At 43.7% G+C, this 17,691-nt stretch overlaps 1 protein-coding gene, 2 non-coding genes and 1 pseudogene across 3 annotated transcripts; 1 reads left to right on the top strand and 3 right to left on the bottom strand.

Annotated features, from left to right (window-relative positions):
• Positions 1 to 1,814: 1,814 nt before the first annotated feature.
• TRNAY-GUA (transfer RNA tyrosine (anticodon GUA)) lies at positions 1,815 to 1,897 on the bottom strand. Its single transcript has one exon. It is a non-coding gene; the product is annotated as a tRNA-Tyr (tRNA).
• Positions 1,898 to 3,705: 1,808 nt separating this feature from the next.
• Positions 3,706 to 7,220, top strand: LOC147954408 (small ribosomal subunit protein uS2m pseudogene; annotated as a pseudogene).
• Positions 7,221 to 13,019: 5,799 nt separating this feature from the next.
• On the bottom strand, positions 13,020 to 13,093 carry TRNAD-GUC (transfer RNA aspartic acid (anticodon GUC)). Its single transcript has one exon. It is a non-coding gene; the product is annotated as a tRNA-Asp (tRNA).
• A 668-nt stretch (positions 13,094 to 13,761) lies between these two features.
• Positions 13,762 to 16,445, bottom strand: LOC125535802 (cytochrome c oxidase subunit 2). Its single transcript, XM_087538284.1, has 2 exons — positions 15,759 to 16,445; positions 13,762 to 14,534 (listed from the first exon to the last, which is right to left on the bottom strand). Exons 1-2 carry the CDS (start codon positions 16,144 to 16,146, stop codon positions 14,140 to 14,142), a joined length of 783 nt encoding a protein of 260 aa, XP_087394410.1. The 5' UTR covers positions 16,147 to 16,445; the 3' UTR covers positions 13,762 to 14,139.
• Between the last annotated feature and the right edge of the window lie 1,246 nt (positions 16,446 to 17,691).

Raw genomic sequence — 17,691 nt, 5'->3', positions numbered from 1 at the left:
CTTCTTTCAGTAGCAAACATATTCATTTTCACCGGGCTCCGCGCACCTTTGGTACTTCTGGAGGGCAAGCAGTTTTATAGTGACTTCTTTCTTAGGGTAGGGCGACGAATACTTCCAATTCCGGAAAGGTCATTGGGTCGCCTTTGGAAGCTAAAGCGAAAGTTGTAGAAAGCCGGGAGAAAAAGCGAAAGCTTGCCTCGAAACGGCCTATACCCTAACCCTCGGAAGCGAAGACGCAAAGCGTCACTTTTTCAAAAGGAAGGAGTTTTTTCTGACTGAATCCATCCATAAAGCCGCCAAGGAAACGAAGTTCGTTCCCTTTCATCAAGTGGGTAAGGTAGGCAAACCACTTAAGCTTTGCCTTAGACTGACGGAACAAAAGCTAAGAAGTAGGCTGAATGGAAAAAGGAAAGGGACAAGGGCGGTCGTCGCTTGGCGCGAAGGCTGCTGGTTCGGTACGGTACTAAAGGTCCTCGGACTTCCAGGCGGTTTTTCTTTTGGGCTGCTGTGAACCCTTGGATCTCGCCAATACAGCCTCCTATGGTTTTCGTTACCGAGATATCTTTTCTTTTTTCCCAGGGATTTTTTGGGTAATCAGCTCCCATGCTGCAAACAGTCAAATCTGAACCTTGTCGCTCTTCTTTCCTCGTGGGCAGGAAGCACACCAGCAGCGTGCGTTGCGTGATTCCACTGTGTTTTTTGCACTTGACTGGGTGGACAGTTGGACCGGAAGATAACTTCGATTCGCCCGGCCAGCAGGCGGGCGGCGTGCTTATCTTGTGTGACAACACTACAGAGCGAGTAGCTCTTCTAGTCGGGCAGCTGTGTGACCAACACTCCTGAGAAAGCGGCGCTTTTGTGTAACATGCTATGGTCTCAACGCCCTTACGAGGTAGTGATGAGTTTCACGCGCTCTAAGCCCGGCCCGCGCGCAGTTAGGAGGATTGGCCGCTATCTGAGCGGTACCACCCACCCTACCCTACTACCTATAGGGGGCCGTCCGTCCTACAGCCGCCCGAAAAGGAACTGCAGTAATCTTGAATAGGAATCCTACAGCGATAAAAAGAATCCCCATAAAAATACCACTAGATCGAGCACCAGTGATTTCGTATCCGGTCAAAATCTTGGCTAATTGATCGAAGTGGGTAGCTCCAGTAGACCCATAGATCATGGAACAAATAGGGTGGGTAGGCCCAACCACCACACTACACGTATAGACGCGAACCCCCCTCCTTACCGTACGTGCGACTCTCACCGCATACGGCTCGCACAAAGACTCCAAAATCCATCCCGAGCTTTTTATTCCACCTCTCCCTCCTCTCCAATCCTCGATCAAACTAGCCTTCCCCAGCAAGAAAACGTATCCGCTTTAGCAACAAAGCGCTCATCCCTTGCTTGTTCTTGAGCGCGCAAGGCGCTCAAGACGGTGATTCTTGCTTAAAAAAGGGCTAAAGCACTCCAGCTTCGAAGCTGGAGTTTGCAACTTCAAAACTACAGGTTTTAGCCCTCCTGCTGGGTGGGCGCTTCCTTCGTCTATCGTATGTCTCGCTTGGCTTCGTCCCGAACCAAGGAGGCATGATGGCGGGCGCGTGCGTGTGCCGACTGCAGAGACTACAAGCCGACGCCGGAAGCGACTCGCTTCTATTCTCGATTGGATATAGATGGGGAATCTCTATAGATCGTCTTTTTTCGACAACCTCTCTAAAACGCATACGAGAAAATTGCACTTCACGGCACGGCAAAAAAAAAGAGCTTCGCTCGGTTGGCCCTCCTAGGCTTCCGCCTACTTTCTCTTCTCTTAAGTCTACAACAAGTGGGAGAGGCAGGATTCGAACCTACGTAGAAAACCTTCAACAGATTTACAGTCTGTCGCTTTTGACCGCTCGGCCACTCTCCCCTTCCCGGGGATACGCCCTCCTCAAACAAAGGGTTCCTGAATAAGAAGGATGGCGGCCTTCGTTCTTAAGTTAAGAAGAGCAGATGGAACTATTAGATTTGCTAGCGTTCCGGGAGAATAAATAAGGTCATTTAGTAAGTTCATAACAATTTATGTAAAGCAAGGGGCAAAGCTTCTACGACAGCTTCCCCCTCATTGCCATCGTCGGCCTTCCCCAGCTCCCCTCCTTCGTCGCTTCTGGCTAAGCATCTTTCGGCGGAGGAAAGGAGGCGACTAGTCGCTTCTGGCGAAGCAGCGAGTTCATGAGCAAGTGAATGAACGAGCAGCGAGTGAAGTGCAACAGTCGTAAGTAAGGCTCGCCATGTTCCTAAAAGGAGTGACCATCTTTTCTTCCCTTCTACTGACACTGAGCGAGCAGCAAGCATAGGCAATAGTTTCCGTAGGGGTGGGGCGCAAGCAAGCGTTTTCAGGCTCCGCTAGCTAGCGTACTCTTCTGCTATCAATGAAACCGAAAGAAAAAACCAGTGCCCTTTCGTATAGATCGAGACGCAGTACTTTTTCTTTACTTCTTCCATACTAGGAAGAATGGAAGGAAATCCTTCGATAACACTTCTTCCTTATTTGAAGAAATGATATCCGACGCCCGTGGAAACTCTTTCATTTCAAAAAAGTTCTTCTTCTTAAGAAGCAAATAGCATTTCCTATTGATTTGTCCCCTGGACTAGACCTATGTAGATTCGGAATTATCCGTCGCTACGCTGTTCCCAAGGACTAGCAAAATCGAAATAGCGAAATTCTTGGGTCATCTCAATGGGTTCAGAAACCACACGTTTCTCTGGATCATCATAGCGTACTTCCACATATCCACTCAGAGGAAAGTCTTTTCGTAATGGATGACCCTCGAAACCATAATCTGTTGATATACGGCGTAAATCCGGATGATTGATGGAAGAAACACCAGACATATCCCATACTTCTCGCTCCCACCGGCCGGCTGATGGAAATAGACTGACTACCGGAGATATTCGTGTTACTTCGTCTGCACTTGTTTGTACACGAATGCGTGAGTTATACCGAGTACTCAGTAAATTATGGACAACTTCAAATCTTCGTTTTCGAGAGGGATGATCCACTCCGCAAATATCGATCGAAACTTGAACCCTTGTATAGGTATGCCATTTTAGAAAGCACAACAATGGAAATGGGTAGTCAGTATTGGTATAAGATCTATTCCCATGTTCCGATCTTTTCATTTTATGTACCCATTTCTTGGGTAAAATCTCCCAACTATATTGGAAAATGGATTGGTTATCCATAAATGAAAATAAAGAAAGCTTTATTTTGGTTCCGCTTCTTGCTCTAAGCAGAAAGACTTGTCGGAAATCGCCGGTTGGGTTGGTCCGACCAAGAAAGGCATGGGAGTGGAGAGGCAGAAGTGAAAGACTGGCTACCAATAAAGATCCAAAACTGCACACTTTATATAGTTATGTATCCAGGATCGGCTGCATGCTCTAGTGTTGAATCGGGTATAGAACCCAGGATGCTTGGTTACAATTCCGAATCCGCTAAACCATCGCTCGGGGAAAAGTATTATACAGAGCATTAGTACTTATTCTGATCCTTTCCTTATATTTAGATTCTAGTAGTTTATTTCAGTCGTATTCGTATCCTTACTGCGGTTTAGTAAGGGTAACAAATAAAAGTATGCAGGTTCTATTTTATTGTTCCGAGACATATGATGATAGCATTGAGAATGAGAAATCTTTGCAAAATGCACGTATTATTAAGGAGTTCTGGAACGATTACTACGCTAAGCTGTTGGATATTGACAAAACGAAAAAGACTTCTAATGTTGATATGTATCAGGATGATGTTAGAAAGTTGTTGATTAATGAAAAGAAGAATCAAAATGGTGTGTTTTCCGATACTGAATTAATAGATTTACAGAATCAAATTGCAAATTGCACAATGAAGTTCGATGAGGATAATCTATTTAAAGTAACTCCTAACATAGTAAAGTTCTTGATTAATAAAGATCAGCCTAACGCTAAGCAATATCTAAAGGGTTGCCTACCAAGTAGCTTACCTATGCTTAAGATGTTTGGTATCTATACGCTTGAGGCTATCATGATTCATGTACTAGGCTTGGTATTCAACACTCTTCAGGAATCATCCGCAGTTAAGGCAGCTAGATTTATAGATCAACTTAATTCAACTGTACGAGAACAAGCAAGGTTTCTACAATACAAAGCACCAGGTAGTGGTAAGGTGGAAGCAGTACTCACTAGTAAGGTAGAATCAGTTAAGGATGTTGTTCAGCCCAAAGGTGCTAGCAAAAAAGAGAAAAAGAAAAAAATTCAGTGTCATTATGATATCGGGAAATACTTGCTCCAATTCATGATTGAAAGAAATGTTCTACATATATCAACAGATAGGGGAGTAACAAAAGAAGATCCAGTGCTGGTTCTTAAGAAAGGTCAAGGGTATATAGAGAATTCTTGTTATGTTATGTGCAATTTGAACATAAATCTGCTCCCTATCAAACTCAATCTTCCGATGCTTTGCAAACCCTTGGATTGGCAACCAGCAGAGAGGGGGTCTGATCCTGATACATTATCGGATCTGATAGGAGGTTACTTATGCAAACCCACGGGGGATATCTAGAATCACTTTCGGCTATTAACTTCCCATGACTTAAACCACTTCTATATAAAGTTACATAAAAAAGAATACAAGCAGATGTGTGATATTTTGAATGGGCTTCAGTCTCAAGCGTTTGAAATAAACAAAAGGCTCTTGAGATTTCTGGAAAAGAATCGTCAATGTTTAGTTGAGTGTGGGCTTCTTTTACCAAATGCTCTGGCTCGCGTGAATCCGACAGAAGCCTCAGACATATTGAGGGAGTGCTACTTCAATAACGTCAAAGGTATTAATAATGCTTGTAGCTATAACATACTGTTAAATAAATTATTAAAACAGGTGCAGCAGGCTAGTTATGAAGATTTTTTAATAAGACTTGCGTCAGCATACGAAGGTTATCAATTCTATTTGCCAGCATTCATGGACTTCCGTGGTAGAATCTACCGTTCAGGTGTATTGCATTTTCATGAGCGTGATTTGTCAAAAAGTTTATTACTCTTTTCTGCCGATCATCCTCAACCTCCAGCACAAAACCACCTGTCGGAAAAAAAGAATCTCAGTCAACACTTAGCATGTGCTGCAGCCTTTAAGTATCCAAAGTTCTCGAACTTAGATGATGCCCTTAAATGGTATAACGAACACCAGACTGAAATGTTTACTTCGGACGAAAGTTTCATTCAATTTGCTGCGCAAGCTAGTGATCCATTTTTTTTCATAGCCAAGATCCTTTCTCAGGATGAAGGAGTGAGTAATTATCATCAGGTTCCAGTGACCCAAGATGCGAGTGCGAGTGCATATCAAATTATGAGTTATCTCTTGCTTAACTTAGAAATGGGTAGGAGAACGAATCTTCTTCCATCTTAAGACGGTAAAATCCAAGATGTGTACATGTGCTTGCGGGATGAGCTTAATAAATTCTTGGATACCAGATTGAATAATGTTAGTAGTAGTAATTAGAAGAAAAAACTCATAGATTCTATGTTAACCAGAAAGTTCGTCAAAGGATTGTTTATGCCATCTCCACAGGGGTCCGTCCGGTTCTTCCTCAAATGGGTTGCCTCAATCTTTATCAAAGTTTTGGTATCTAGCTTATCCAGCTACAGTATAGTATACTCCTTCCTTGCTCGATAGAGCTCTTTGAATCCGCTTCAACTAAATGCGTAAAATAGAGTAATTTCTTCAAAAGCCAGTTTCTTTCGAGAAGGCAGGAGGCCCATAGCGAGTTACAATAGTGCCAGTTCTTGTATGGAAGGCCGTAATTCCGGTAACCTCGACTGCTCTAAGAATGATCCGGGCTAGCCGGGCACATCACATCAAAGTTAGGTCATTTGTCAAAAACATGGCAAATAGCTCAGTTGGTTTGGTAAGGGAGCTATTCTCTCACTTAAACCACTCCCATATTAGGTATTCTATCTCGTCTTAAAGTTCCCCCGCATTACCCATAACTTACCACCTGTATCTCCGGAACTCAAATCGCAAAATGACAATGCTTTCGATAGTCTGTACTAAATTACTTTGTACGAATGCACATCTCGGCCGTCGGGTAGCTGATCACCATTTCAAAGTCTATATCCGTGGTTCAAGAAATGGAATTGCTATTCTCGATTCAGACAAGACACTGATTTGTTTACGAAACGCTCTTCATTTTATAGGATCTCCCAGTCGTCAAAAAGGCCGTTCCTTCTTTTTAAAGACCAATCATTTATTTATTTATGAGATAACGGAAGAAATGGCGAGCTATTTAAGAAGCTATTTAAGAAATGTGAATTCTCATTGTTTCGATGATTCTCAATGGAAGATCGGGGCGTTTTTGACCAAATCTTTTGCAAATAAAAAAAAATTCCGTTCAAGAAAGAAGAAGATCAATTTTGGGTTGAACCAACAACCTGATTGTGTGGTTATTCTGAATGCAGATAGAAAGTCTTCGGTCATACTGGAAGCTGATCGATCACAAATACCTATTCCATCCTTAGTTGATTCTACGATCCCATGGGAATCCTATAAAAGAATCACTTATCCCATCCCAGCGAATGATCCTATACAGTTCGTATATCTATTTCGTCATTCGATCATGAAAACAGTGATTCTTGAACAGAATGCGATTAGTAGAGAAGCGCAATCTCTCAGAGTCACTTTGAGTACGGGGAAGTCCGCAGGAGGGATGAGATCCGCCTGCTACTCCACCTCTTCTTCTTCCCCAATAGACGAAGAAGAAAATAGGGCCAAGGCGCTATTGGAGATGCGCAAAAAATATCCATCGGGAGATGGCGCTGACGCTGACGCTAACGCTCGCAAGGCGGTTTTGCAGGCAATTTCTAAAAATACTTTTTTTTTCGTTGAGCTCATAACCCGGTTTGGGCCGATTGACTCTGAGAGCGATCGAGGGGTCGCGGGCTCACACCTTGCTTTTGCGCATAGGATCGAAGAGATCCTAGAATTTAATGGAAAGAGCAGCGGCTCTCTGAAAGACCTCATTGATCTTAAATTGGATTTGGAAGACGCCTCTAAAAGAGAGGAGATTCTACTTCCATATTTTTCCTCAAAAAAAGAGGCAAAGTCCTAGCGTGATACAAAAAGAAATAATGGGCAAGGGCGGGGAATGATAGGTTCATAGATGTGGAGTAATCAGTTCTTCATTTGAAGAGTTAGTTGGCTGGCCTACCGGCCCGCAGATGTAGAGAGGTTGCCCCCACCATCCTCTTGAACTGCGAAATCAAAGCGATTCCTGTTGATGGAAGAAAGGCTAATTTCGTTTGATCCGATCCGCCTATGCCAGTTCGAGTCTGGCGAGTCGCTATCATCTGTTGCCCTAACTTTTTCTATTAGCTCATCTTGTCCGTAGTGATATTTTGGAGAAGGAGCAATTACCGGAGTGAGAAAGGTAGAAAGAAGCAATCACGAAAGCTAGTGCTAGTTGTGGCTTTTTGTACTAATCTTGTTTGTTCGGTAGCTCGCATCAGCAGCTTTAAAAGGAATAGAAAACGAGGCTTTTTCCACCACACACCAGGGGCGGGCATTACGCTCAAGCAGGGGAAGTCAATTTGACTGCTGCTCGAGAACCTGTTTGAACAAGAAGAAGTAGCATGGCTCCAGCGGGGCAGAGCCAATTGGCTACGACATGGTGACCGAAATACAAATTTTTTCCACCACTTTGCAATTGCAAGAAAAAAGAGGAATCTGATCAAGTACTTGATGAGCGATACTGGAGATCGAATAGAAGGTAATGACTTACTCGATGCACATATTTAGGGCTATTTCTCTCATCTGTTTAATACGCAATTCTCTTCGATAAGAAGGGTTCTCTTGTGTTCCAGGGTTGATTAAGCGTCTGGTGGAACAGGGATACATTGTGTGAGGCCAAATTGCCTGACGAATTGATGAATATGGCTCAATATAGACTGGTCCAGGTATACCGGTCAGTCTTGAGCCACCAGGATAGCCTTCCACATATCCTGTTCCTCCCTTGAGTGGTAACTCTTTTCTAACCTTAGAATCCTGAACCAATTTGCTCCAAAGACTCTGTCATTGAAAGGAGTCCATAGGTTGATAAAATAGGTTTTCATGAAAACCACACGTAGATAGAAAAGGTAAGAGTTACACGTGCCAGAAGCGAGGAATACCGCTCGGAAGCCCGATTGAACCTGTCCTCATTCACTGCTATCTCCATATATTGGATGCCAAGCTTGAAAGGGTAATGGTCCGAGAGGATGGGGCCGTAGTCTTCTATTACGCACGCTACGCAGACGATATGGTCTTCGGCTTACCGAGAGGGGATAAGTCCACGCGAGTCACCCAGGGTCTCAAAAAGGTCTTAGCTAGAGTCCTTAGGGAGCTCCTACAGGGCTTCACTTCTACTGAAATTTCCAGAAAACAACCAGGGAGGCTACAAATTATCGGCTTGCCCCTGTCTCTGAAAAGTGAAGGTCAGCTCCACGTGGGTATTCCATCCAAACGATGGGAGAAGAGGATGACACTTGTTCGTATTGAAAACCGGAGACGAAGGGAAAGAGGTTTGATTGGAACATGTTCTACAAGAACTCCTGTGTAGAACACGCCCGTATCTATTCTATGGGCTGGCTTCAGGCCAACCCTACTGCTGAAGTAGAAAGCATCATATTCCGGTTTTTCCAACACTTGATCAGGAACCGGGCGCAGAAATTCCTTGAAGAGAAGGGGATGCCTACAACCAATGCCTAAATAAAGGCATATGTCGAAAAGTGCAACTACTAATAGATTCAGTAAAGGAAGGCCCGGAACGGGCTGAGCTACTGCCCGAAATAGAAGAGGACGACTAGAGTAGAGGAGCCTAATTCCAATCCAAACAATTGACGAGGGAGTCTAATTATTTTTCCGTTCTTGATTGTTTCAATTGCACTTTCTTCATTGGAGGGTTGCTTGGAAAGTGCGATAGTTACGGCGCTTGGAGTATACGGATTGAATTCTTCCTTCTTCTATAGGTCTTTCTGGGCGGCGAGGCGGAAAAAAGGTGTAGAGAGGGAGAAGGTACATAAAAAAAAAACGATTTCTAAGGTAGAAAAGAGGCATCCACCAGTCATTGAGAACAGCTAATCCCGGAATTAGCAGGCCGGTATGCGAAGAGAATTCGGTATTGAATCCGCGAGGCCAGGTGAAGAAAAGTCCAATATGGGTGGATTACCTTTTTCTGAAGGATAAGTCTCTGGGACTGACTGAACTGAATGTATAGCGTCAAGATAAGAAGCACGGTAGTCGAAGATGTACCTTGTGGGGTGGGGTACGAGTAGACCAGACCAATGATGAAAAGCATAGATACGAGCATGGCCTCCCTGTCTCAAAAGCAGGCCGCCAAGGGTGCTCGCATGAAGCATTTCTCACTCATAAATAAGTAGTTATCACAAATTTAGAAACATGCTCTGATTTCTCTTATCGAATTTCATTCAGATTTTCCAGTATTCGGAGTTGCTTGGGAAAAGGTCTAGTCAGGGTCGGTTCTGTTCGGAGTTTCGGGTTGATCGGAAAAAAACACCCTAATTAAGACTTTTGTATAGTTTGTGTCAACCTGAGTTTGGTTAAGTGCCCGCCCGCCTAGATAGATACATAAGTGTCAGTTTGAATGAAGTCAAGTGTAAACCGTGTCAACAACGAGAAATTGAAGTGTAAATCTGGATGGTTTGAAGTGGAAACCTTAACATGCAAAAGTGTCTACCTCATTAGAAAAGCAAGTATCTACCGGCGATATATTCATTCGAGTATCAACCGGCGTCAACCAGTTGTCAAACTCCAAATATTTCGTTCGTAGGGGCATGAAGAAGTTGCTAAACCGGTTGTAAAGTGGCTCTGATAAAAACCATCATTGCTTTATTTTTTACTTTTCATCTAGTAACGTGCATGAATGGATATGGTGGGTAAGATTTGAAAACGTTTGACATCAACCGGGCTCTACTTTGCTTTTACTTTACTTCACTTGCCAGGTCATTGTTGTCGATATTGAGGTGAGGACTCTCTCTTTATTCTCGTTTTATTTCTCACTAAATGATCTAACAAACGCATGATTTGATTACTAAATATTGAGTCATTGAACGAATATTCGAGTAAATTCACCTTTTTCTATGAAAGCAAGGATTGGGCTGGGTTGCTTATTCGTCATCACGGAGCAACCCGGTACCTTTTCTTAGGCGAGCGACTGAGACGAGAGCTTTCAATTATGCCGTTTTGGTCAAATCCCAGGGCTCTTTCTGATTTGATTAAATACTTCTATGTTGTATGATAATAGAAAGTCAAGATCTCACTCGCTTTTTCTGCTTTGTATTCTCGGCTGTTGCCTTTTTCCACATCGATTGCTATAGGAGTTCCATCCTCAACCTATGTATGCTCAAAGAACTGGATCACGGAACTCTCAGCCCTTCGCCCCAAGGCTACGAAAACGTTTCTACTCCCTTTCCCTTCCCAACGTCATATCTTTCTTCGACAAGAAGGAAAGATCACTCTCTATCTAAATGATAGAACCACTGGCACGGTACCTTTCACATTGGTAAGTCAAATCCTGGTGAAGACATCACGAGCAATGACACGACGACATCATCTCCACTTCGTAGCCCATCGGTCTTCATTCATTGAAGCCAGGGCATTGACTGACTTTCAGCGATCGCTATAAGAAAGACATAAAAAAAGTTCTCCTAAACCTGTTCCTTTCCGTTACTACTACTTGGAATTGGAAGTCTAGGAGCAGGACTAACCTTTTTCTTTCGTTTAAATAAAGTCGAGATGTAGCTTTCTCTATCTCAAGAAATTATTCCACCTCCATTCATTGGAGAACAAAGCGTTATCTGATTAGATCCTTGCTTCAAACTCAACCGAATCAAGTTTCAAAAATAGATGTGGAAGAGGCAAAGGGAAGAGCGGGGTTGCCGAATTGTTTCTCAGAGCCGGACGAAACATCTATCTCTATTTACAATACCCTTACCCCCAAGAAAACTTTGTCGAAAAAGGTTGTCATCGTAATAGGGATTGCACCTCAACATGGCAGCCCTCAATTCTGCCAATTGTGTGTGACTTGTACTCTTCTAGGCTTCCTCTTTGCCTCAAGTGATTAAACTCATCAACTACACCAACCACATTTCTTACCTCAAACCTCTCTACAATCTCTTGAATTCACTCTTGCCAAGATACTTGTCCCCTATTCACTAAGAAACTGTTGTACCAGCTTTCAGCTCTCCCCCTAAGGTGCATAGCCGAAAGTTCTACCTTGTACCAATCCGTAACTTGGTACACCGAAAAGTAATGTTCACACTTTTGTATCCAAGACCTGGCCCCTTCAAATATTGGAAAAGAAACTCTAGGAGGTTGATGTATCTGCTGCCCATATTGATATTGATTTTGCGGCCTTTGTTCTTGCAGGTATTGGTACGGGTCATGCTGTTGAGTTGGAAGCGGTTGGTTAAGGTAAGTATATATTGGCACTTCTGGTTTCATGGAATTTCCAGCATAGGGCAAAAGTATTGGTTGGGAAAATGGGATATTTGGTATTGAATTGGGTCTTGGTTGTGGTGGTGGAGGTGCAGGATTAGGTCTAATATTATCATGTTTTGAGCTGTGAGGAAGGCCATAGGTGGCTGGAAACAAGTGTTCGTGCCAAGGTTTTGAGGGGGATAGAGAGGGTTATTTTTGTGATTGGGTCTTTTAGTTGCTTTGCTACTAGAGGTCTAGGTGGTCAGGGGTTTAAAGGTCTGGAATAGGTGTGAGTGGTGGTCGTATTCAGTACCAATGGTACGGTAATTGGAGGTTCAGGCGGTTCAGGCCTAGGATAAGAGCTAGAGGCTTGTTGAGGGGTAGCCATGGTTTCAGCTTCACTGGCAACAGCTGGTAGGGACATTTGTTGTGGTGTTCTAGGAAAATGAACCATATTGCCCCTAGTTGTGTTAATCGAGCTATGCTCTTCTTCAACGCTCCGCGCCTTCAAAAAAGTAGTTTTGTTGCTTGCGCTTTAATTTAGGAGTTTCAACTTAACTAGCATATGTGCATTTGGGTTGTTGGCATATGTCGGCTACATACTGGATGCTTTTCCATCATTGTTCGACTTGCACAGAAACAATGGGTCCCTTCTGGTTTCTTTTTCTCCCTCCAAGTTTGTTCTTCACTGTAATGTGTGTCAACTCAACAAGAGTGAGCACACCCTTCCTGCTGGTCTTCTTCAACCTTTGTCTGTTCCATTACAACCTGGGTCTTCTATTTCAATGGATTTTCTTGAGGCACTCCCCAAGTTTTATGGTTATAGCTCAATACTTGTGGTCGTGGACCGTTTCACTGGCTCATTTCATTCCTCTATCTCACCCTTTTAGCTGTATACCCTATCTTGTATCCAGTAGTAAGTCTACTCTTCTTACCCCCTCTCCTCTACCTTTTGTGGCCCATCTATTAGCTTTTTGACCATCTTTGAGTCATAGCGAGACGGCTCTATCTCTTTTCACAAGTACAGCCGTAAGTACAGTTGCGGGCGTCAACGATCAGCAGTACTGAGCTACGGAAAGTCTATCGAATTATAGCTACGGAAAGTCTATTGAAAGGACCTAATCAAAGGCTACTACAGCTATAACTGACCCGCCTATGGAATCTATTGGCTCGGCTGAACCGACATGAAATGAAAGAGAGGAAGGCGGAAGCTATTGGCAAATAGAGGGGGGATGTTCTCCGTGTCTTTTAGCCCTCACTAGATGACAACTTGCTTACTTTTCACTTCTTCTTAAGCTTGGCAGACTAGTTCCTGACTGACTTGATAGTGCGATGAGCTTACTTGCTCTAGTTCTATCCTCAGGATTTACTTACCTGAGTACCTAGCACCGAGGATCGATGTAATTTACTTTCAAAAAGATGCTGTTGATGCTAACACGCATATAAATAGATGTTCCCCACTGCTTGCTCCTCTTACCCGAATGGGGTTATATGCCTTAGTGAAACTCAGGGTAAAGTGGCAGAGGTATGACCTCGGGAAGAAAGAAAGATCGGGCGGGGAAAACGGGGTTCGAACCCGCGACTTCTGGCGTGACAGACCAGCACTCTAACCAACTGAGCTATTTCCCCCTTTCGTAACTACTGTCGATTCAACAGTCACCTACCGGTTACCTTTGTAACTATACCAAAGTAGCTGTACAACAGAATGCCCTTCGCCTTTAGTACTTTTCTTATATATATTATGTTATATACTAAATGTGTCAAAGCAATAGAACTTATTGAAAAAAAAAACAAGCCCATCTTTCTCAAAAAGGAAGAGAGGGTGCGCCCCCCCAGAGAGAACCCCATTCTTTCAAGAAAGTTCTAATTAATTATGTAGAAAAAGAAATAAGGAAAATAGGAGTAAGCGAGTAGGGTCAACAAGATTCTAAACGAATACCACAAGTGACGGAACCGACGATGATGAAGAGATAAGGGGCGAAGGAGATTTTTTCTATTATTCCAATTCTTATTTATTGATTATCTAATTTATTTAGATCCATATTCATTTTCATTTGCAAATACAAACTCTCTTTCATTTTCTTTTTACTTTTGCGCTAAGGATAAGGGAACTGAGAAAAAAAGAGCTGGCTTGGCTGGTACATCAAGCATATGACATATTGCTTGTTCGGTGTGGTACACATATCTGTCAATGTCAATCAAGTAAGAAAATGCATTCCCACTGTCTGAGGAAAAGGTGAAGAATTGCAATTTATTGAGCTTGTAAGGCCCGTTGAAGTCCCCGAGAAAGGGTATAAATAGGGCTATAAGTAGGCCGTTTGCTATTGCAATAAGGGCTGCTCGCCTTTCCTTTTGACGGCTTGGCTTCCTATCGCTCCTATGTAGTGGTCGGCCTTAAAAGGAGTCTTCCTACCATACCATCATGCATGCCTATGTTATAGTGCGTTAAGCTTCGCCAGAAGCAAGCAAGATGATGAAGCGAAGCTTCGTAGACAAGGCTCGTTCCGTGCTTGACTTACGAGCTCGTGTAGTAAGGCCTCACCCTACTTCAATAAGGGCTTATGCACTCCACTCGTAAACGAGCGTTAGAGCTTTTTGAGCGAGCGAGCGAAGCCTTCCTGGAGCTTCCCCCTTCCCTCACCCGAGAATTGCATTTCCGCTTCAGCTTCCCCGGTTTAGTTGGTTTGGAGGATTAATTGATTGGATACCCAATCCGCATAATCTTTCAAAGTCACTGCTTCTACGACGATAGGCGTAAAGGCATGATTAGTTCCACGAATCTCACTGCACTGACCATAGTAAACTCCTTCTCGTTGTACCGAGATGGAGGTAAGATTTGAACGACCAGGTACAGCATCACATTTGACACCTGAGGAAGGTACAGCCCAACTATGAGGTACATCAGCGGGTGTTACAATCATACGTAGATGAGTTTTGGCTGGTACAACCACTCTATTGTCAACTTCTAATAAACGTGATTGACCCAATTCTGGATCATCTTCTGGAATCGTATAACTGTCAAAAGTGAGTGACTGTTCATCGGAACTGTTATAGTCCGAATACTCATAAGGTTGGGTCGACGCCCGCCTCCCCCCAAACTTGACTTGCAAGTTTCCCCGCAAAAAGCTCTCCACGGCCTACTCTTATTTATAAAGAGCACTATTCTTCTTTAGTTAGGTAGTTCTCCCCCCTCTATGAGACCGTAAGACCCCGGTGGAATCGAAGGCCCGCTTACTAATAGGCAAGAGGGGACCCTTTCTCGCCCAGCCCTACCTACATCAGTGAAGCTGGAACCGAGGAAGACAATGTTCAACACACATGAGACAAAATGAAGGTATGGGACGGCCAGTTCACCACGGAAAGGGATGCTAGTCGGCTTTGGCGAAGTTGTAGGCCCCAATAGATCAGATCTCAAGAGTGATTCCTCACCTATCCTGCCAGGGGCCAAGTCGAAGGCTCGAGTATAGATTCCCTATGCTCATGTGAACGGCCGGCCCCGTAGATCTAAAAGGATCATAAAAAAGACCGGAAAGTATGTTTGTCCACGAAAAAAAACTCGTTCATGAGACCTCGAATTCCCACGTTCCAGCCTGCATTATGCCAGCAGGTCCCACCCCCAATTTCTTGAGTCACCCTTATCTAAAAAAAAAAGGACGGAGTCTATCTAGATCATAGGATCACTGTATTCAGAGGTCAATTCTCTTTCTTTGACCTCCCACCGTTCACGACATCCCTTGCTTCTCGCAAGAACGGCTCCTCGGTGGAGGAGTAGAAGCGCTGGTCCCCTTCGGTCAAGTGCTTGTGCGTGCTCTTACCTACCGTAGGACCTCCGTCCCGAAGCGAAGAAGGAGGAGCAGGAACAACAGGTTGTCCTCTCTTGGCCAGTAGTTCCGCAACTACTACCGTGGTTGTTGCCAACGGGGATCCCCCATTCCGAAAGGTAACGGGACCTGCCCTTAGGTCCAAAGTTGTATGCCACTGCTGTGGTGCGATAGATTCACTACTGAAGCCCCGTTATCGGACATTGCAGGCTTAGCATCTATTTTTCGTATATCGCTCCACCACACCGAGAAGAGGTATGTGTACCTCCAGCAATAACAAGAATGGAACCATAGGCTCCTATGCTGGGAGCATTTCGGGGTATAGGTCTAACCACCTCAACTCCCCGTTTCTGGCATGCTATAGTTCTTTTAGTCTCTCGACGACGGGAATGGGAGATGACCGGTAAGCCAGATGCTTCGCGAACCACCGGTACATTTCGTTGCACTTAAATCACCCTCGTTAAGAGGCGCACTCCGATACCATTGATGTCCAATAGCTTTGATAGTAATGGCTGGATCTACTAATACCCCGTCCATTGAGTATAACAGAGCAAACGATGGTATAGCAATGAACAAAAGAATGACACTTGGAAATATGGTCCGAATAATTTCGATAGTAGTTCCATGAACAATCCTTTGTGGGATTGGATTAGTTTGCTCGTTGAAATGCCATAAAGCGCGAACCAACATCCGTGATACGAAAACCAAAATAAGAATGAGGAAGAAAAAGATATCGTGATGTAAGTCAATGATTCCTTGCATCATAGGTGTTGCTGCGTCTTGAGATCCTAATTGCCATGGTTCCGCAGCATCACAAAGAGCGATTGTGAGGAATCGACATGATAATGAACGAAGAATCATTGGAATTTCCCATCTTTTTTCAGCTCTGCTCCCGAAAAGAGAAAGGAAAGGAGACTGATCTTGACGTCGGCGTTGGTTTTTCCAACGAAAGCCTTATTTAGCATGTAACGTGAACATGAGCGGACACCCACACAATCTCGATTGGAAGAAAAAGTACCATACCATTGTCGTTTTTAGGGCGAAAAAGAATGGGTCATCTTTGTCAATTGATAACTGAGTGAGAGAAGACAATCACGTTCTTAAAGCGGTCGGTTCGCCGGATTCACAACCTTCCCCTATTGGCCGGCTGCCCGTGAAACACATAGGTAGGCTCCTATCGCATTTATCGATCGAGAATGGTCTCATCACAGAAACACTTTCTATATGTTATTTCGAGATTCGAAGAAGCAAGCAAGTTTATAGGGCATATAGTTGTTTTTTTGTAGGGCGAGCCAAGATCTTATCTTATTTGCAGGTCGTATAAATGAAATGATTGGAAAAATCATATAGAATTTGGAGGTGCGTAGTGTCTTACGGGGCTGGCTCACAATACAACAATTATCGCTACTGATTCCAGATAGAATGTTGATACCGGTGGAAAAGCACTTCTTTCTATGTATAGGGCAGTGAACTAAAAAAAAAGTGTCCTTTCTCGATACATAACATTGTATAAGTCAACCCAAGTCGCTTCTTCATCTCCGGGAATCCGGTAAGGTACTTTTGGAACACCAATGGGCATATTAGATTAATATTATTATATTATAGTAAGAAAACTACACTTTAATATATAAACATAAGAATGGAAGAGAAAGAAAGAACCTGAGAAGAGCTTAGTTGGAACTCTTTACCGGGATCATAGGGGCTATGCTCCCCTCTCTCTGTCTCAGTCCCAGCCAACGGCATAGCAACACCTACTCTTCCTTCTGATGCAGCCTTCCTGGATCCATAATTTGGCTTCCTCGTTTATTGATTGCTTGCAATCGCCACAACACCATTGAGTGAGCGTCATAGAATCCTCAAGGCGTGAAGTAGAAGTTCTTCGAACCTTGATTGTGTGTGTTCGTGCCCACTCCAATAGAGCATTTGGCCCTGTGAGCTTTGACTACGAAAGCTACCTATGTCAATCAGTATAGCCACTAGAGGGATTGGAACAGGTATATTCCTTCTCAGACAGTACTTTAAGACAAACACGGTTCACAAGGTGGATTTTCTATCTATTAGTTGACTACGGAGCTTCCTCATCCCGACCTATCTATATGTGAAAAGCTCTCCGCCAGAATCTTCGTAGTAGTAAGTCGTGGGTTACAAGCTGTCCCTTCCTCAAACCACCCCGCAATAGATATAGGGTTTACCAACCTCAGGCATGGACATAGACACCAGATCATTTTGATAGAAATGAGGTAGACTGGAAGCTGAAGCCAATAGACCAATGGAACTAATCAATCACTTGCTTTCCCGAACTGGACAGCAGGATTTTATCAGCACTGGACTTGAATCGCGTCGATGACTCTAATCTTTAGAGACAGAAGCAGATGGGAGAAGGTTGGATATGGATCATGATCAAGT

Source organism: Triticum urartu, unplaced genomic scaffold (genome assembly GCF_056163025.1).
Source record: "Triticum urartu cultivar PI428250 unplaced genomic scaffold, HENAU_Tu73 scaffold147, whole genome shotgun sequence".
NCBI classification, from domain to species: Eukaryota; Viridiplantae; Streptophyta; class Magnoliopsida; order Poales; family Poaceae; genus Triticum; species Triticum urartu.
The sequence above is the reverse complement of the archived record's forward strand: the minus strand, read 5'-3'. Positions and strand labels throughout refer to the sequence as shown.

What these genes read in the sequence shown, in the direction of transcription:
- LOC125535802 (XM_087538284.1), bottom strand. Translation starts at nt 16,146, where the DNA reads ATGATTCTTCGTTCATTATCATGTCGATTCCTCACAATCGCTCTTTGT. An exon ending in TGGACATCAATGGTATCGGA is followed by an intron (nt 14,535 to 15,758) that starts GTGCGCCTCTTA and finishes CGTCGACCCAAC; the next exon opens with CTTATGAGTATTCGGACTAT.